This window comes from Aulostomus chinensis, chromosome 22 (genome assembly GCF_037954235.1).
Source record: "Aulostomus chinensis isolate RoL2024-O1b breed Wild chromosome 22, RoL_Achi_v1.0, whole genome shotgun sequence".
In the NCBI taxonomy this organism is placed as follows: Eukaryota; Metazoa; Chordata; class Actinopteri; order Syngnathiformes; family Aulostomidae; genus Aulostomus; species Aulostomus chinensis.
The window spans coordinates 12,995,857-13,017,063 of NC_141341.1; the positions used below are offsets into that span (position 1 = coordinate 12,995,857).

The following is a 21,207-nucleotide window of genomic DNA, read 5'->3' on the forward strand; positions in this document are numbered from 1 at the left end:
TAACGATACTGTTGTAAGATGTCTTGAATCAATATATGATTCACCAGTTGCCCAGATCAGAATAGATGGCAGTCGTCCAGGCACAGTCCCTTTGGAGCGGGGATGCCGACAGGGCTGTCCTCTGAGCCCCATCCTGTTTGCTCTATTTATAGAGCCACTCGCTCAAAAAATCAGGGAAGACCCAGAGATTATGGGAATCGTATTTAAGGGAAGAGAATATAAGACATGCCTATACGCAGATGATATCCTGGCAACCCTGTCCAACCCAGATACCAGTCTCCTTAAACTAATGTCCACTCTCGACCAATATGGTTTCTATTCAGGATACAAACTGAACATCGAGAAAACCCAGACGCTTTCTTTTAATGAGTCACCCCAAGAAAACACACATAAAACCTTTGAATTTATATGGAAAACCAGAATATTGAAATATTTAGGAGTTAATATTCCCAAGACCTATGAAGGTATATATAAAGCAAATTACGGTGTCATCACAAACAAAATTAAAAATGACTTGGATAGATGGACTCCCCTGACGCTTGACTTACACAACCGAATAGAAGCTATAAAAATGGTCATACCACCTCAATTGTTATTGCTTTTCCAATCGCTACCTGTAGAAATACCGACTAAACAGTTTAACCAATGGAATCGGATCATCTCTAGATTCATATGGCAGAATAAAAAACCTAGGGTACGCTACAAAACATTACATCTGCCAAAAGAGAAAGGTGGGTTGCCACTTTCATGTCTAGAGGACTACTACAAAGCAGCACAGCTGCAGTATGTTGTCTATTGGTGTAGGGAGGGTTACGATGCAGGGTGGAAGGAGTTCGAATTGAACCAACTAGATATTCCTCTTCAATCATTACTGGGTGACAAAACCCTCAAGATGATGTACTCGAGTAAATTATGCAACCTTACAACGACTCCCCTTAAGATCTGGTTCAAAGAGGTCGGCAATTCAAACTTAGAGAGGAAAGCTCGGCTTTTGAGATGGGTTGACCATGACAGAGATTTCCTACCGGCCCAGCTAGATATCAGATTTAAAGAACTGACCCGAAAAGGCATTACTTCATATTGTGTAATTTCGTCTGACACAGGCCTGGATAGTTTTCAACAGCTGCAGAAAAATCATGACTTAGACAAACAAGATTTCTAAAGATATTTGCAGCTCAGGCACCACTTTGATAGAAATATAAAACATTTAAAAGAAGGTGACATGGACCTCATGAACATTGTTTTTGATGCATATAAAGGTAAAATTCACAAGAAAGAGGGCTCCAGAATATACTTGTGCCTACAACTTAACAAAAAATTGTCAACATCGTATGTGAAATGTTACTGGGAGAAGGAAGCAAATATAAGCTTGACAGAAGACGAGTGGCTAAACATACGCAAAATAAATTCTTCTATCACCAGTTCAGGGAAATGGAGGGATTTTGCATGGAAAAATATAATTTGATTTTTTATTACCCCAAGAAGAAAATATTTACAGAGTGGCAGAGCAGAATTTGGGCATTGCTGGAGACAATGTAACGATGTAATGGCTGACCACACTCACATCTTTTGGTGCTGTCCAGTAATTCGGCAATATCGGCAAGATGTAGTTAAAGAAATAAATTAAATCCATAATTTAATCTTAATTTTTGGGGATTATTTTTGAGACACCTGACAAATGATCAAAGTGTGACACAAAACAACAATAACATGATGTGATGTGATACGTTGATCTCATTTTGATGACATTGTGGGGATTTAAATCCGGTTTAGCCATTAGACGTGACTGTTCCCTCAAAAGGTTCCACCATCAGCTGAATCCATTTACATGGTGGTTTGAACCAGTTGACCACTTTTTTGTTGCCTATGTGGGTGATACAGCACACGTATGTCAACATATGTCCTATTTGTATGTGTTAATGTTGCGGCAGCATTGAAGCTTTTGAAAACAGATGAGTTAGAAAACACTCTTCAGATGAAGACAACGACTGCTGGTCTTCAGATGAAGACAACGACTGCTGGTCTTCAGATGAAGACAACGACTGCTGGCCTTCAGATGAAGACAACGACTGCTGGTCTTCAGATGAAGACAACGACTGCTGGCCTTCAGATGAAGACAACGACTGCTGGTCTTCAGATGAAGACAACGACTGCTGGTCTTCAGATGAAGACAATGGCTCCTGGTCATCCAATGAGGACGATGACTCCTGGTCATCCGATGAGGATGATGAGTCCTGGTCATCCGCTGAGATTCAGATTCAGATTCAGATAACTTTATTTATCCCCGAGGGGCAATTAAAGATCACAACTCAAAGCCTGATACAACTATCACAAGCCGTCACAATTATTACAGATTGAAAGTAATAATGGTACACTTCAGAAATTTAACAACAGCACATATACATTTGTTGATCGAAGCGAAGTAAAATCTGGTCAACTGGACGTGAGTTTATCTTGAAGACGTTTCACCTTTCATCCGAGAGGCTTCTTCAGTTCTAGTGAAGAGTGTGGAAACTCCAGCTTATAAACCTATGTGGGAGTGGTCAGTGCTATTGTGGTGGAAACAACCCTCCCGAGACTCACCCGGCCTCCCCAAACGACAGTCGTTGTGCGGTGTCAGGGAGTTTCAGGGGTGGTCGTTAGGGAGTTTCACCGACCACTCAGATGCTAATGGTATACCAGATTGCTTTTCTGGCTGTGAGGGGTGGGATCTTTGGGGTGAACCAGTCTTTGAAATGAAATTGAGAAATTAAGGAGAATCTATAATAAGCACCGCATCCCTGTGTCTTTTAAACCAGACAACACTCTGAGACAAAGACTGGTTCACCCCAAAGATCCCACCCCTCACAGCCAGAAGAGCAATCTGGTATACACTGTCAGATGCAGTGAGGCCTGCACGGATCTCTACATAGGGGAAACCAAACAGCCTCAACAAGCGCATGGCCCAACATAGAAGAGCCAACTCTGGAGGACAGGACTCAGCGGTTTTCCTCCACCTCAAGGAGGAAAGCCACTCCTTCCAGGACGACCATGTCCAAATCCTCGACAGAGAGGACAGATGGTTTGAAAGAGGAGTTAAAGAAGCCATCCACGTCAGGATAGAGAAACCATCTTTGAACAGAGGAGGTGGACTGCGACATTTCCTTTCACCTATTTACAACCAAGTCCTTTCAAAGCTTCCCCAAAGAGTTCAGCTGAAAGACCCATGTGGAACGGCTGCTGCCAGCACAGCCCATTAGCATCTGAGTGGTCGGTGAAACTCCCTAACGACCACCCCTGAAACTCCCTGACACCGCACAACGACTGTCGTTTGGGGAGGCCAGGTGAGTCTCGGGAGGGTCGTTTCCACCACAATAGCACTGACCACTCCCACATAGGTTTATAAGCTGGAGTTTCCACACTCTTCACTAGAACTGAAGAAGCCTCTCGGATGAGAGGTGAAACGTCTTCAAGATAAACTTACGTCCAGTTGACCAGATTTTACTTCGCTTCGATCTACGATGACCTGGATGAATGAGAACCTACACAGACATATACATTTGTTGTGTATGTACGCTAAACTTGAGCAGTCCGTTGACCCAGTGGAGGCAAGTGAGAGTGAGGCGTCGCAGCAAGAGCCGCGCCAGCCAAGCCCGGGCGGGGCAGGCTGCAGCCAACAGGCGCTGCCACCCCAAGGGAGGTGGAGAGGGCAGAGGCGGGGGTCAGGAAAACACGGGAGAGGGGGGGATAGTACGTGCCATTTGCGTCACCAAGGCAGAAGGAGTTCTCCTGGAGAATAAACAGTGGGCAGATGACCTTCAGTAGCCGATAAGGTTGCTGTGTTTGGGTTAGGGCAGAGGAGCACACAGGATGAGGATGATGAGTCCTGGTCATCCGATGAAAATACAGACTCACAGTCCTCAGTTGAGGAAAACAAAATCCGGTTTAAAGATGAAGACAAAGGCTCCTCATCTTCAGAGGGAAAACATGAGGACCACAACTCCTGGTCTTCAAATTAAGAAATCGACACTTGGTTACCAGATGAAGACATTGACCCCCAATTGAATGAAGAAGACAATCATGCCCGGTTAAAAGATGACAATAACGGCACCTCATCTTCAAATGGAATGCAAAAATCCACTCGCATTTCCGTTTTCAGAAGAATTTACAAAACCTTTCGTCGAATCACGGCTGTGTTTCGCTGCTGCGTCAGACCCACAGCAGAGGATTGACGTTTTTGTCTTAAATACATTTGTGCTGAGTAGTTACACTCAATGGTCTGATGTGAAAAGAGTCCAGGGTAAAAGTCAGACAAGAGGAAATCTGCAGGGTGCTTAGAGCAGGGAAGGCAGGTGCAGCAGTGCCAGACATATCCTGTACACCGGGAGAACAACTTATCAAAAAAAAGCAGAGGAAAATCAAGAGGTAAAATGGTGGCAGAGCATCGAGGCCACGTGGAGTAAAGGCAAAGACTAAGGAGGATTCCAGATGTCCCCGAAGCTGGTTGGAAGACATGGAGATGGTTCATTCAACAAGAGCTGCCTCAGTGTCATGGAGGAGGACTGGACCGACATGCCAAGATTACCTGGGAAGAGCTTCCCACCTTCCTGAGAGGTAAGTGAGCACTACCTGCTGGGCTCTTTTTTAAAAGAATCACAAGCTTTAAAAATGTCACACCAAACTTTTTTTGTTTTTTTTTTGGTTTGTTACAGTAAACTGAGCTGTGCTCCTACCAGAACTGGATGTGGAGATGTTTTACCTGCTGTGTCTGATGGATGGACAGCTTTGAATCTTCAGCATCACGTGACAGGAAGGGCATCCTGTTACTGAAGGAAACAAACAGTGAGTCCCAGAACAGACAACAACGACTGCAGTGTTGAAAAAGAGACAGACATATTAGCATAAAACTACATACTCACTTATTTTTTTGAATAAAAACAATATTCCAGCTGAGTATGTGTTCATGGATAAGCATAAATGTAGTTTATGTATTCCAAATAATGTTGACGCCTACTGTTGTCTCTGCTTACAGTGTCTCAGCTTACCTCGAAGAGAGGCTGCCTGCACCAAGATGGCCACTACTTCAGCGTGCAAGATGTCATCCCACACCCAGCCCACCCCAGGAATATGGACCAGTATTGCAAAGGATATGTCTGACATGTCTGAATTTATTCATGAATTCCAACCATACTTTGATTAAATTCATATTCTGAATCAGTTGTTGATGTGCACTGCAGCTGTGGGAATCATCTTCTTCCCATGTTTGTTGGCATATTTCTAATAAAGCTTTTCTTTGCACGATGAACTTGCTCTACTTCCGGTTCCTTGCTAAGAAACTTTGCTAAATTTCCGGTTTAAGTGAAATTAAACTTATTCATAAACAAAATGCAAAGGTTTCCTGATAATCAAACAGCATTCAATGTAGTAAGCAAATGTAACACAATGGCATTCACACTACGTCACGGATGTTTTACAGCTGCACACCTCAATCTCTGGGTCTTCATTGAAGCAAGTAAACATATCGAATTATCAGACAATTCCTTTTTCTGCCACAGGTTTGAAAATGTTTGCTTGTGAATTAAACATGAGCTGACGTGAATCATGTATTTCTCATATATTCTGCTCACATTTGGCCTCAGTATGAAAAACTCCTACATGTTTGTTCTGACACAAGAGAAACACTGGCCACAAAGTATAAATTGTTCCCACTCTGGTTAATCAGGAAATGTTTCTTAATTAAAACTTTGGTTTAACGTACAGCTTGTAAAACTAAATATAATAAATATTACCTTGAGGTAAAAAATGAAACAAAAGAAGTTGCCCTGTTACCTGAAATAACTTGAGATAAAAGTAGGTGGGTAAAAATTGAAGAAAACCCTGTCAATGAAAGTAAAGGTTGTGTGTTGTTCTATTCCTGCATGTGGAGGGACGTGCTAAAATTATTTTTACTCAGTCACTATTCACTGATTAACTTTGTTTTTGGAAACTATTTCTTATTTTGAATTTTATTTTGAAATTCGTACTGTGTCTTGTTTACCTAGAGCCAGGAAGTTGGTGCTGCTGCTACCAGTGTGTGGCGTTGTTGTCTGGCCCTTGCCTTTCAGCTGCGTGTTTTATTGAAGTGTAAGTGGTGTAAATTAATTAGTTTAAAGGAAAACATGCATGTGGGTTTTTAGTCTGTAAAAGTTGGAATGTTGAATTAAACATTGGACATGGAGTCATACGGTCTGTAAAACCTGCATATGTCATTGTTGTGTAGTTTTCTGGCAAAAATAAATCAACCAAAACTTTGAAAGAAATGCATAATTTTTCTACAAAATAATTCAGTGAAGAATGATTATTTAGAGGCACAGAAAGAAGATTATCAGTGACGTTGAGCACTAAATAGGAATGGCAGATGTACAGCATTCATACAAAAGATGGACTGCACAAAAATGAAAAAAATCAGCCATTAGACAACGATGTTAAGGTCAGGTGGTATGTGAGGAGGGGCTAGAGGGCCCAAGCCTTCTCCGATGGACCCTAGAATGATCATTTCAGTATTGCAGTCATCAAACTTATGCTAATGCACAATAACGGTGCGTCTGTGGCTCAGCAGGTGGCCCACAGCACCTGTGGGGACAGTGAGTATAACCTGCGGAGCCGAACGGTGGTGTGCGGCTCCTGCAGACTTCCATCAGACAAATCCAGCAACTGCTCGGTGTCTTCAGCTTCCCGCTCCTTCCGCAGCGGCGGTGTCTCTGAGGGTCTACTGCCACACACCTATGTGTTCAGCGCCAGCACACCTCGCAAGGTGGGCCCTAACCAACAGAATACATGACTACATTCAGAACTACTTGTTTTTCATTTTCTTTATTTAAAAATCAAGGTGTTTTGATTGAAAGTTGTTTTTTTTTGCATCACATATTAATTTTGTTCACAATTTCCTTCAGAGTGGAACCAGAATGGAGAACTGTCCAATCATGTGAGCTCCTGGATCCATGCAGGAGCCCTTCAGCTCCTTTAGTTTTCAATGATCAGGTCTCCAGTCTCTGTTTTATCAGTGTACTCTGGACAAATGAACAAGCTACAGTATGCAAAAATATGTTTACATCCTTTTTAAAAAAAACAAAAACAATGTACATAGGCATGCTTTGAAATAATGTCACTTTTGTATGCAATGGTAAAAACAAAATGGGGTTAAGATACCCATCAAGCCTCCAGCGAGAAGAAAGATGATCTAGTTTGATACTGACCATCTTACAACAATATTTTGGAGAAATGTATGTTAGACAATAGAAGAATGTGTTCCTGTACAATCAATTAAATAGGATTTTATGAAGATAGAGTGACACAGCAGGGTTGTGGTAACTTCAGTCCATCTATTTTCACAACTGAATTAAAGCTGAATAAGTTCTGCTCCCTCAGCAGTAGAATCCTTCCAGCCTTGCTCAGGATCTATTTTGTGTATTTTTGCTGACATCAATAAACATATTTTCAGAAATCGCTTTGATTTTTTTTATTGATCATGTTGAAAAGCTTAGACAGACCAGGCTATCCTACATGTTTTAGAGATCTGAATAGTTTTTAAATGTATTTTTCCAAAAATATGAGTCAATAAAAAGTAATGAAAGAAAACCCCTTTGCCCTTTAATTTGTGTTGACACGGACAGCACACGTATGTCAACATATGTCCTATTTGTATGTGTTAATGTTGTGGCAGTTCCATTTCCCAGAGCTCCTCACTCTTGGCGAGAATTCCGAAAATTATCCATGATGGTGATTGATCATTAATGGTTGGCCCCGCCCCTTTTCACAAGATCATAGCTGGTTGCCGGGGTAACGCCCCTCCTATTCCTGTCAGAACTGTCACAGTATATAAGCAAGTTCACAGTTTTAAATCATCCTTTTTCAAGACTCGATTGTGTTGAGGCAGAATCTCAGTGACTTGTGCATCCAAAACTTAGAGACTTAGAGAGAAACTCCACGTTGTTTGAGGAAATTATCAAGAATCAGATTTGAGCTTTCATTTCTGGCCTTGATTCAACTTTGAGAATGTCTTCATGGATCAACCCGGACACTTCAGGTAAGAGGGAGAGATGCTGAGTTTCATGAAAACATGCCTTAACTCTCTTCAATGTTTCAAATAAACTGCCACAGTGGCTCTGGCTCACTTCTGTACAAGTTAAACCACGGGTGGGCCACCATGTGCCATGGAGGGCCGTGTGTATGCAGGTTTTCCTTCAAACACAAAACTTTAAAGAGTGATTCCACTGATTAACACTCTTCTGTGGCTGAAGGTGTGTTAATCAGTGGAATCACCTGTTAAAGTGTTGGGTTGGAAGGAAAACCTGCATACACATGGCCCTCCATGGCACATGGTTGCCCACCCCTGAGTGAAACAAACAGGATTATTCTTGGACAGTAGAGTTCAGATTTTATGACCAATGTTTGTTTTTTAAAGGCTTTATTTGGTGACGCACAAAGTTGAAATCCTAGAGTGTTTTTGTGTAAAGCTGATTGAACGTGTTCTCTCTCCACACCAGAGATCCAGGTGGGACAAACCATCCACAGCAGCTCGGCCTTCTACCAGATCCTGGAGTTCATAGGTGAGGGCTGCTTTGGGAAAGTGGCCAAATGCCTAAACCTCACCAAAATGCAGACTGTGGCAGTGAAGATTCTGAAGCACAACAACAAGTTCCTGAAAGACTTGGAGATGGAAATAAAGATGCTGCAGAGGATTGGTGACCTGGACCCCACCCACGCCAATGTTATCCGCTTCCACGAACGATTCAGTTTTAGGGGACACATCTGCCTGGTCTTCGAGATGCTGGACACGGACTTCTACAATCTCCTTCAACAGCGAGGCTGGACCCCCCTCTCTCTTTGCGAAATTCGGCCCATTGCGCAGCAGCTGCTCATAGCCCTGGACGCCCTGAAGCGTCTCCGCATCCTTCACACAGACATCAAGCCGGACAATGTCATGCTGGTCAGTCAGTACGACCAGCCCCTCAAGGTCAAATTAATTGACTTTGGGGAGGCCATTCCACTGTCATCAGTTGAAGTGGGATTATTTATTCAGCCAGGTGGATTCAGGGCACCAGAAGTCACCCTCGGTCTCCCATTCAATGAGGCCATTGATGTCTGGGGGCTTGGCTGTTTCCTGGGTTTCCTCTATCTGGCAGACAACCTCTTCCCGGTGGACTGTACCTACCAGTCCATGAGGTGCTTGATCAAGGTGCTGGGCCAGCCTGAGGACCACCAATTGAGGGATGGGGTTTATACCCACGACTTTTTCGACGAGGTGGACACGGTTACCGGAACAAAGTGGAGGCTGAAGACTCCACACGAATATGCTACAGCCAACGGTGTGGAGCCTAAGAAAAGGCAGGCCTCCTTTGACCTTCCCAGCTCGCTGGATGATTTGGTCTACATCCACCCAGAAGGAGAGGTAGCGGAGTTTGAGGACAGGAAGGTCTTTGTTGACCTTTTAAAGGGGCTTCTGCAAATGGAAGGGGATCGAAGACTCACACCCCGTCAAGCTCTGCAACACCCCTTTTTTAATTTGACCCATCTGACCAAATACGCTCGCACCAGCTCTTATATGACCAACGCTCACCGCATGATGGACATCTGCAGAGTAAAGGACGGGACAGGAGATGATGTCCACATCTCTGCAACCTGCAAACCTTCACTGGATTTGGGGGTCAACGTGAGCAAACAACCCTCTGTTGCTGACAACCAAGATGAGGAAAAGGACTCCTGGTCTGAAAACAAATACAGTGAGTCCTGGTCCTCAGATGAAGGGAACAACTCACGGCCCTCAGTTGTGGAAAACCAATTCTGGTTTAAAGATGATGACAAAAGCTCCTCATCTTCAGCTGGAGCACAGAAGGAAAACAACTCCCAGTCTTCAGAAGAAGAGAACGACTGCTGGTCTTCAGATGAGGACAACGACTGCTGGTCTTCAAATGAAGACGACGACTGCTGGTCTTCAGATGAAGACGACGACTGCTGGTCATCCGATGCGGACGATGACTCCTGGTCATCCGATGATGACAATGACTCCTGGTCGTCCGATGAGGACGATGAGTCCTGTTCATCCGATGAAGATACGGACTCACAGTCCTCAGTTGAGGAAAACAAAATCCGCTTCAAAGATGAAGACAAAGGCTCCTCATCTTCAGAGGGAAATCATGAGGACCACAACTCCTGGTCTTCAAATGAAGAAATCGACTCCTGGTCTTCAGATAAAGACAATGACTCCTGGTCACCAGATGAAGACATTGACGCCCAGTTGAATGAAGGAGACAATCATGCCCGGTTAAAAGATGACGATCACAGCACCTCATCTTCAAATGGAATGCAAAAATCCACTGGCATTAAGGTTTTCAGAAGAATTTACAAAACATTTCGTCGAATCACGGCTGTGTTTCGCTGCTGCGTCCGACCCACAGCAGAGGATTGACGTTTTTGTCTCAAATACATTTGTGCTGAGTAGTTACACTCAATGGTCTGATGTGAAAAGAGTCTAGGGTAAAAGTCAGACAAGAGGAAATCTGCAGGGTGCTTAGAGCAGGGAAGGCAGGTGCAGCAGTGCCAGAGATATCCTGTACACCGGGAGAACAACTTATCAAAAAAAAGCAGAGGAAAATCAAGAGGTAAAATGGTGGCAGAGCATCGAGGCCACGTGGAGTAAAGGCAAAGACTAAGGAGGATTCCAGATGTCCCCGAAGCTGGTTGGAAGACATGGAGATGGTTCATTCAACAAGAGCTGCCTCAGTGTCATGGAGGAGGACTGGACCGACATGCCAAGATTACCTGGGAAGAGCTTCCCACCTTCCTGAGAGGTAAGTGAGCACTACCTGCTGGGTTCTTTTTTAAAAGAATCACAAGCTTTAAAAATTTCACACCAAAATTTTTTTTTTTTTTTTTTTGGTTTGTGACAGGAAACTGAACCGTGCTCCTACCAGAACTGGCTGTGGAGATGTTTTACCTGCTGTGTCTGATGGATGGACGGCTTTGAACCTTCAGCATCACGTGACAGGAAGTGCATCCTGTTACTGAAGGAAACAAACAGTGAGTCCCAGAACAGACAACAACGACTGCAGTGTTGAAAAAGAGACAGACATATTAGCATAAAACTACATACTCACTTTTTTTTTGGAATAAAAACAATATTCCAGCTGAGTATGTGTTCATGGATAAGCATAAATGTAGTTTATGTATTCCAAATAATGTTGACGCCTACTGTTGTCTCTGCTTACAGTGTCTCAGCTTACCTCGAAGAGAGGCTGCCTGCACCAAGATGGCCACTACTTCAGCGTGCAAGATGTCATCCAACACCCAGCCCACCCCAGGAATATGGACCAGTATTGCAAAGGATATGTCTGAATTCATTCATGAATTCCAACAAGCTGTAGCGGATCCAGACCCACAGAGCCCACTGCTCAGGTCCAACGTGAGACAGGTGTTTTGGAGACCAGGGCCCTTATTGATCAAGTTTGATCAAGTTTAACAGTTTCGTTTTAAGTGCAAAGAATTCCTGAAATTTGCTTCTGTCACATTAAATTATAAAATCAAGTTGTTGAATTTCTTGAAGCTGAGAATGATTCCTTATACTGGCCCAGTTATATGACAGCTGGAGAGGTCTCTCAAGTGATGTGAAGTTTAAAGTGTAAATGTGACAAGTCTGTGGGCTAAAACACATTATTGACTACGTTTACATGCACACTATATCCCAATTAATGTCATACTTAGATTAAGTTCATATTCTGAATCAGTTGTTGATGTGCACTGCAGCTGTGGGAATCATCTTCTTTCCATGTTTGTTGGCATATTTCTAATAAAGCTTTTCTTTGCACGATGAACTTGCTCTACTTCCGGTTCCTTGCTAAGAAACTTTGCTGAATTTCCGTTTTAAGTGAAATTAAAGTTATTCATAAACAAAATGCAAAGGTTTCCTGATAATCAAACAGCATTCAATGTAGTTAGCAAATGTAACACAATGGCTTTCACACTACGTCACGGATGTTTTACAGCTGCACACCTCAATCTCTGGGTCTTCATTGAAGCAAGTAAACATATAGAATTATCAGACAATTCCTTTTTCTGCCACAGGTTTGAAAATGTTTGCTTGTGAATTAAACATGAGCTGACGTGAATCATGTATTTCTCATATATTCTGCTCACATTTGGCTTCAGTATGAAAAACTCTTACATGTTTGTTCTGACACAAGAGAAACACTGGCCACAAATTATAAATTGTTCCCACTCTGGTTAATCAGGAAATGTTTATTAATTAAAACTTGGATTAACGTACAGCCTGTAAAACTAAATATAATAAATATTATCTTGAGGTCAAAAATGAAACAAAAGAAGTTGCCCTGTTACCTGAAATAACTTGAGATAAAAGTAGTTGGGTAAGAATTGAAGAAAACCCTGTCAATGAAAGTAAAGGTTGTGTGTTGTTCTATTCCTGCATGTGGAGGGACGTGCTAAAATTATTTTTACTCAGTCACTATTCACTGATTAACTTTTTTTTTTGGAAACTATTTCTTATTTTGAATTTTATTTTGAAATTCGTACTGTGTCTTGTTTACCTAGAGCCAGGAAGTTGGTGCTGCAGCTACCAGTGTGTGGCGTTGTTGTCTGGCCCTTGCCTTTCAGCTGCGTGTTTTATTGAAGTGTAAGTGGTGTAAATTAATTAGTTTAAAGGAAAACATGCATGTGGGTTTTTAGTCTGTAAAAGTTGGAATGTTGAATAAAACATTGGACATGGAGTCATACGGTCTGTAAAACCTGCATGTGTCATTGTTGTGTAGTTTTCTGGCAAAAATAAATCAACCAAAACTTTGAAAGAAATGCATAATTTTTCTACAAAATAATTCAGTGAAGAATGATTTTTTATAGGCACAGAAAGAGGATTATAAGTGACGTTGAGCCCTAAATAGGAATGGCAGATGTACAGCATTCATACAATAGATGGTGTTACATGTGTGACATGTAGAGCTGGCTCAGGTGAGCCCCTGCATGGTTTCTCCCTCTCTCTCTGTTTCCCTCCTCCCTCTCCTGCTCTTAGGAGGAAGATCCAGGAGGACGCTGGCTGCTTCCTGTTCTGCCCTCCCACATGACATCTGGGAGAGGAGTTGATTGGAGCCTGGTTGCCCCTCCACCTGGCTGGTTACAGGGAGGCCTCTTCATAAGCCACTCCCCTGCTTTGTTCTGGCTCTCTCTCTGGGGACCTGCTGAGCAACAGACTTTGAGACAAATTTGTTAGATCAACCTATTTGGAAGTGGGAGGTGGTAGGTTTAGATTAGATTGGGGTACCCCACACAACTCACATCATGTAGTCTTCTTTTGTATACCACACTAGTTTATGGGTTGGTGCCATCCTTGTGCGTTTTTGACAACCTTTATTCGTTAGACAGGCAGGCCTTTTGGTACCTGTGTTTCTTGTGTCAGGAAGATTTCAGTTAGGCCTTGTTTTGTTATCTTAAGTTAATTTGTTTGGCACAATCCCCTCACGGCCTATCTTCCCTTCCACTTTGTACACGACTTTTGTTCTTTTGATCACCCCTATTTTTGTGAAATAAATAATTCTTGCACTTATAATTTTCCACTTGGCTGTTTGTGTTATTCCTTGTGTTGCCACAAGGAACGTAACAGATGGATTGCACAAAAATGAAAAAAATCAGCCATTAGAGAACGATGTGAAGGTCAGGTGGTATGTGAGGAGGGGCTAGAGGGCCCAAGCCTTCTCAGATGGACCCTAGAATGATCATTTCAGTATTGCAGTCATCAAACTTGTGCTAATGCACAATAACGGTGCGTCTGTGGCTCAGCAGGTGGCCCACAGCACCTGTGGGGACAGTGAGTATAACCTGCAGAGCCGAACGGTGGTGTGCGGCTCCTGTGGACTTCCATCAGACAAATCCAGCAACTGCTCGGTGTCTTCAGCTTCCCGCTCCTTCAGCAGCGGCGTCTCTGAGGGTCTACTGCCAAACACCTATGTGTTCACCGTCAGCACACCTCGCAAGGTGGGCCCTAACTAACAGAATACATGACTACATTCAGAACTACTTGTTTTTCATTTTCTTTATTTGAAAATCAAGATGTTTTGATTGAAAGGGTTTTTTTTTTGCATCACATATTAATTTTGTTGACTATTTTCTTCAGAGTGGAACCAGAATGAAGAGCTGTCCAATCATGTGAGCTCCTGGATCCATGCAGGAGCCCTTCAGCTCCTTTAGTTTTCAATGATCAGGTCTCCAGTCTCTGTTTTATCAGTGTACTTTGGACAAATGAACAAGCTACAGTATGCAAAAATATGTTTACATCCTTTAAAAAAAACCAAAAAAAACAATGTACATAGGCATGCATTGAAATAATGTCACTGTTGTATACAATGGTAAAAACAAAATGGGGTTAAAATTCCCATCAAGCCTCCAGCGAGAAGAAAGATGATCTAGTTTGATACTGACCATCTTACAACAATATTTTGGAGAAATGTATGTTAGACAACAGAAGAATGTGTTCCTGTACTATCAGTTCAATAGGATTTTATGAAGATAGAGTGACACAGCAGGGTTGTGGTAACTTCAGTCCATCTATTTTCACAACTGAATTAAAGCTGAATAAGTTCTGCTCCCTCAGCAGTAGAATCCTTCCAGCCTTGCTAAGGATCTATTTTGTGTATTTTTGCTGACATCAATAAACATATTTTCAGAAATCGCTTTTTTTATTTATTGATCATGTTGAAAAGCTTAGACGGATCAGGCTATCCTACATGTTTTAGAGATCTGAATAGTTTTTAAATGTATTTTTTCAAAAAATATGAGTCAATAAAAAGTAACGAAAGAAAAACCCCTTTGCCCTTTAATTTGTGTTGCGTTGCTATGAGTTCACAGCTGTGAAATATGAAGTCGTTTTGACGAATCTCGACAAATTCTTTCGAGAAACTTCCTTCTTTTAGGAGTTAAAAACCGCAGAAAGTCATGAAAATACATATCTCACAGTTACAATCCCACTAGAGATTCCTACCTGGGTTGAATGCCTTAGTTTACACTAATAGATAATAATATCAGACTGCTGGACTGGGAGCCTGTTTAAGTGACTCCGAGCGTGCACTGATCTGATACTCACTCCTGAGTTATCCCAGTTTGCACTGGAGAGGCTCTTCATGCAGGTTTCCCTCTCCAACTTGAACTCCTCTTGTAGAGGAAATTCTGTTATGGAAGCCGTTCCTTTTTTTACCTGTGTGTTCTTAAGTTACAGGTTCCTTGTTACTGTTACTACATATGTTCAAGTGTTAAGGTCATCATGGGCACATATAATGGAGGGGACTACTGAATCCAATGATAAATGCCTCAGCAAGAATATAGAGTCATAACGCTGAACGTTAACGGGCTACAGAACCCAATTAAAAGAGGAAAACTTCTAGCCAAGATGAAAAGAGAACAACAACACATAATATTCTGGCAGGAAACTCATATGGTTAAAACTGAACACCAGAAATTGAAAAAAATGGGTTTTAAAAATACTTTCTTTTCTTCATATGCAAATGGAAATGCAAGAGGAGTTGCAATACTTATTGCAAATAAGGTGGACTTTCAGCTCCCCAAACAGATCGTGGACAAGGAAGGGCGTTTTGTCTTGGTGAGGGAACACTCGACTGGAAAGAAGTAACATTACTCAATATTTACAGACCACCAGGACAGGATAAGACACTAATTGACAGAATATTTGATTTAATAGCTACAGAAGTCTCTGGTGTCATGATCTGTGGGGGGGACTGGAACGCCCAGTTGCATCCCACCCTAGACTCTACAAACCCGACAAAGAGAATGAACTCTGAGTCTCTGTATATTAAGAAAATGATTAAAGGGATCGGTACAATCGATGTATGGAGGGACTTTCATCCACTTACTAAACAATGTCCTTTCTATTCTCACCCCCATGCAGACTATTCTAGAATTGACTATTATTTTTATGTTCAGAACAGACAGGCACAGAGTGCTAGATTGTAACACTGGTGTGAGGGATATATCAGATCACTCCGGAGTATACATGAAAATACATTTGGATGTCCCACACAAAAATACCACCTGGCGACTTAACACCTCCATGCTGAATGATGATCAATTTAAGGACTTCATTAAAAAAGAAATAAGGGACTACTTGGAATTTAACAGTAACACAGAGGTGTCACCGAGTATGTTATGGGATGCTGGAAAAGCAGTATTGCGTGGGAAAATTATAATGTGGTCATCACAAAAGAAAAAAGAAAAACTTCAACGAATCAATGACCTGACAAATAAACTCGACTTACTGGAGCAGAAGCATATAGAGTCTAATGACCCTGCCCTACTAGAACAAATATCTTCAGTAAAATCAGAACTAAACAAGAAACTCAATGACCTGGTGGAACTCAAATTGAAATATGTCAAACAAACCTACTAGGAAAATGGAACTCGAGCGAAAAAAATATTGGCCTGGAGACTGAGGAAACAGCAGTCTGAAAGATCCATTTACAAATTAAAGGACCCTGTCACCAAACAGATGTGTTTTAAACCAGAAGAAATACATAAGTTGTTTGAAATATACTACAGGAATTTATACACTCAACCTCAATTCGCAGAACCAGCCACAGTGAAGCAGTTTTTAGAATCTTTAGACCTGCCGTCCATTGGCACAGAAGAAAACCAGCTGATAACTGCAGATATTACATTAGTAGAGGTCGATAAGGCCATTTCTAAACTGAAAACAAACAAAGCAGCAGGGGGAGATGGGCGACCCGCCGAGTGGTAGAAGTCTTTTAGGGACTCCTTAACCCCACTTTTACTAAGATGTTTTAACAATGTGCTTCAGGGGGGTGAGACCCCACCGTCTTGGAAACAAGCCATAATATCTGTAATACCGAAACCAGGAAAAGACAGGACAGAGTGCAGCTCGTACCGGCCTTTTTCTGTTTTAAATGCTGAGTATAAAATATTTCCTTCAATTATTGTCAGTAGGCTTGAAAATATTGTCCCAGACCTGATTGATACAGACCAGACCGGATTTGTTAAAAATAAACATACACAAGATAACGTCAGGCGTGCAATACACCTGATGGACATTATGAGCAGAAGTCACACGAGGTTCCTTGCAGTTGGCTTTGACGCCGAAAAAGCCTTCGACTCTGTTCGGTGGCAATTCTTATATTTGGTCCTACAACGCTTTGGCTTTAACGATACTGTTGTAAGATGTCTTGAATCAATATATGATTCACCAGTTTCCCAGATCAGAATAGATGGCAGTCGTCCAGGCACAGTCCCTTTGGAGCAGGGATGCCGACAGGGCTGTCCTCTGAGCCCCATCCTGTTTGCTCTATTTATAGAGCCACTCGCTCAAAAAATCAGGGAAGACCCAGAGATTATGGGAATCGTATTTAAGGGAAGAGAATATAAGACATGCCTATACGCAGATGATATCCTGGCAACCCTGTCCAACCCAGATACCAGTCTCCTTAAACCAATGTCCACTCTCGACCAATATGGTTTCTATTCAGGATACAAACTGAACATCGAGAAAACCCAGACTCTTTCTTTTAATGAGTCACCCCAAGAAAACACACATAAAACCTTTGAATTTATATGGAAAACCAGAATATTGAAATATTTAGGAGTTAATATTCCCAAGACCTATGAAGGTATATATGAAGCAAATTACGGTGTCATCACAAACAAAATTAAAAATGACTTGGATAGATGGACTCCCCTGACGCTTGACTTACACAACCGAATAGAAGCTATAAAAATGGTCATACCACCTCAATTGTTATTGCTTTTCCAATCGCTACCTGTAGAAATACCGACTAAACAGTTTAACCAATGGAATCGGATCATCTCTAGATTCATATGGCAGAATAAAAAACCTAGGGTACGCTACAAAACATTACATCTGCCAAAAGAGAAAGGTGGGTTGCCACTTTCATGTCTAGAGGACTACTAAAAAGCAGCACAGCTGCAGTATGTTGTCTATTGGTGTAGGGAGGGTTACGATGCAGGGTGGAAGGAGTTCGAATTGAACCAACTAGATATTCCTCTTCAATCATTACTGGGTGACAAAACCCTCAAGATGATGTACTCGAGTAAATTATGCAACCTTTCAACGACTCCCCTTAAGATCTGGTTCAAAGAGGTCGGCAATTCAAACTTAGAGAGGAAAGCTCGGCTTTTGAGATGGGTTGACCATGACAGAGATTTCCTACCAGCCCAGCTAGATATCAGATTTAAAGAACTGACCCGAAAAGGCATTACTTCATATTGTGTAATTTCGTCTGACACGGGCCTGGATAGTTTTCAACAGCTGCAGAAAAATCATGACTTAGACAAACAAGATTTCTACAGATATTTGCAGCTCAGGCACCACTTTGATAGAAATATAAAACATTTAAAAGAAGGTGACATGGACCTCATGAACATTGTTTTTGATGCATATAAAGGTAAAATTCACAAGAAAGAGGGCTCCAGAATATACTTGTGCCTACAACTTAACAAAAAATTGTCAACATCGTATGTAAAATGTTACTGGGAGAAGGAAGCAAATATAAGCTTGACAGAAGACGAGTGGCTAAACATACGCAAAATAAATTCTTCTATCACCAGTTCAGGGAAATGGAGGGATTTTGCATGGAAAAATATAATTCGATTTTTTATTACCCCAAGAAGAAAATATTTACAGAGTGGCAGAGCAGAATTTGGGCATTGCTGGAGACAATGTAACGATGTAATGGCTGACCACACTCACATCTTTTGGTGCTGTCCAGTAATTCAGCAATATAGGCAAGATGTAGTTAAAGAAATAAATTAAATCCATAATTTAATCTTAATTTTTGGGGATTATTTTTGAGACACCTGACAAATGATCAAAGTGTGACACAAAACAACAATAACATGATGTGATGTGATACGTTGATCTCATTTTGATGACATTGTGGGGATTTAAATCCGGTTTAGCCATTAGACGTGACTGTTCCCTCAAAAGGTTCCACCATCAGCTGAATCCATTTACATGGTGGTTTGAACCAGTTGACCACTTTTTTGTTGCCTATGTGGGTGATACAGCACACGTATGTCAACATATGTCCTATTTGTATGTGTTAATGTTGCGGCAGCATTAAAGCTTTTGAAAACAGATGAGTTAGAAAACACTCTTCAGATGAAGACAACGACTGCTGGTCTTCAGATGAAGACAACGACTGCTGGTCTTCAGATGAAGACAACGACTGCTGGCCTTCAGATGAAGACAGCGACTGCTGGTCTTCAGATGAAGACAACGACTGCTGGTCTTCAGATGAAGACAATGGCTCCTGGTCATCCAATGAGGACGATGACTCCTGGTCATCCGATGAGGATGATGAGTCCTGGTCATCCGCTGAGATTCAGATTCAGATTCAGATAACTTTATTTATCCCCGAGGGGCAATTAAAGATCACAACTCAAAGCCTGATACAACTATCACAAGCCGTCACAATTATCACAGATTGAAAGTAATAATGGTACACTTCAGAAATTTAACAACAGCACATATACATTTGTTGATCGAAGCGAAGTAAAATCTGGTCAACTGGACGTAAGTTTATCTTGAAGACGTTTCACCTCTCATCCGAGAGGCTTCTTCAGTTCTAGTGAAGAGTGTGGAAACTCCAGCTTATAAACCTATGTGGGAGTGGTCAGTGCTATTGTGGTGGAAACGACCCTCCCGAGACTCACCTGGCCTCCCCAAACGACAGTCGTTGTGCGGTGTCAGGGAGTTTCAGGGGTGGTCGTTAGGGAGTTTCACCGACCACTCAGATGCTAATGGGCTGTGCTGGCATCAGCCGTTCCACATGGGTCTTTCAGCTGAACTCTTTGGGGAAGCTTTGAAAGGACTTGGTTGTAAATAGGTGAAAGGAAATGTCGCAGTCCACCTCCTCTGTTCAAAGATGGTTTCTCTATCCTGACGTGGATGGCTGGGATCTTTGGGGTGAACCAGTCTTTGAAATGAAATTGAGAAATTAAGGAGAATCTATAATAAGCACCGCATCCCTGTGTCTTTTAAACCAGACAACAGTCTGAGACAAAGACTGGTTCACCCCAAAGATCCCACCCCTCACAGCCAGAAAAGCAATCTGGTATACGCTGTCAGATGCAGTGAGGCCTGCACGGATCTCTACATAGGGGAAACCAAACAGCCCCTCAACAAGCGCATGGCCCAACATAGAAGAGCCAACTCTGGAGGACAGGACTCAGCGGTTTTCCTCCACCTCAAGGAGGAAAGCCACTCCTTCCAGGACGACCATGTCCAAATCCTCGACAGAGAGGACAGATGGTTTGAAAGAGGAGTTAAAGAAGCCATCCACGTCAGGATAGAGAAACCATCTTTGAACAGAGGAGGTGGACTGCGACATTTCCTTTCACCTATTTACAACCAAGTCCTTTCAAAGCTTCCCCAAAGAGTTCAGCTGAAAGACCCATGTGGAACGGCTGCTGCCAGCACAGCCCATTAGCATCTGAGTGGTCGGTGAAACTCCCTAACGACCACCCCTGAAACTCCCTGACACCGCACAACGACTGTCGTTTGGGGAGGCCAGGTGAGTCTCGGGAGGGTCGTTTCCACCACAATAGCACTGACCACTCCCACATAGGTTTATAAGCTGGAGTTTCCACACTCTTCACTAGAACTGAAGAAGTCTCTCGGATGAGAGGTGAAACGTCTTCAAGATAAACTTACGTCCAGTTGACCAGATTTTACTTCGCTTCGATCTACGATGACCTGGATGAATGAGAACCTACACAGACATATACATTTGTTGTGTATGTACGCTAAACTTGAGCAGTCCGTTGACCCAATGGAGGCAAGTGAGAGTGAGGCGTCGCAGCAAGAGCCGCGCCAGCCAAGCCCGGGCGGGGCAGGCTGCAGCCAACAGGCGCTGCCACCCCAAGGGAGGTGGAGAGGGCAGAGGCGGGGGTCAGGAACACACGGGGGAGGGGGGGATAGTACGTGCCATTTGCGTCACCAAGGCAGAGGGAGTTCTCCTGGAGAATAAACAGTGGGCAGATGACCTTCAGTAGCCAATAAGGTTGCTGTGTTTGGGTTAGGGCAGAGGAGCACACAGGATGAGGATGATGAGTCCTGGTCATCCGATGAGGACGATAAGTCCTGTTCATCCGATGAAAATACAGACTCACAGTCCTCAGTTGAGGAAAACAAAATCCGGTTTA

At 42.5% G+C, this 21,207-nt stretch overlaps 1 protein-coding gene across 3 annotated transcripts; it reads left to right on the forward strand.

The window, feature by feature from the left end:
- Positions 1-7,878: 7,878 nt before the first annotated feature.
- On the forward strand, positions 7,879-11,632 carry LOC147240846 (homeodomain-interacting protein kinase 1-like). 3 transcript variants are annotated; one of them, XR_015111188.1, is made up of 4 exons: positions 7,879-8,044; positions 8,505-10,808; positions 10,908-11,037; positions 11,228-11,632. XR_015111188.1 is itself a non-coding variant. In XM_086193125.1 (2 exons), exons 1-2 carry the CDS (start codon positions 8,014-8,016, stop codon positions 10,424-10,426), a joined length of 1,953 nt encoding a protein of 650 aa, XP_086049251.1. In that variant the 5' UTR covers positions 7,879-8,013; the 3' UTR covers positions 10,427-10,889. The 3 variants fall into 3 exon arrangements, 1 of the variants encoding a protein (XP_086049251.1); XR_015111189.1 differs by lacking the exon at positions 11,228-11,632 and having other exon boundaries at positions 10,908-11,109; XM_086193125.1 differs by lacking the exons at positions 10,908-11,037; positions 11,228-11,632 and having other exon boundaries at positions 8,505-10,889.
- The last annotated feature ends 9,575 nt before the right edge of the window (positions 11,633-21,207 follow it).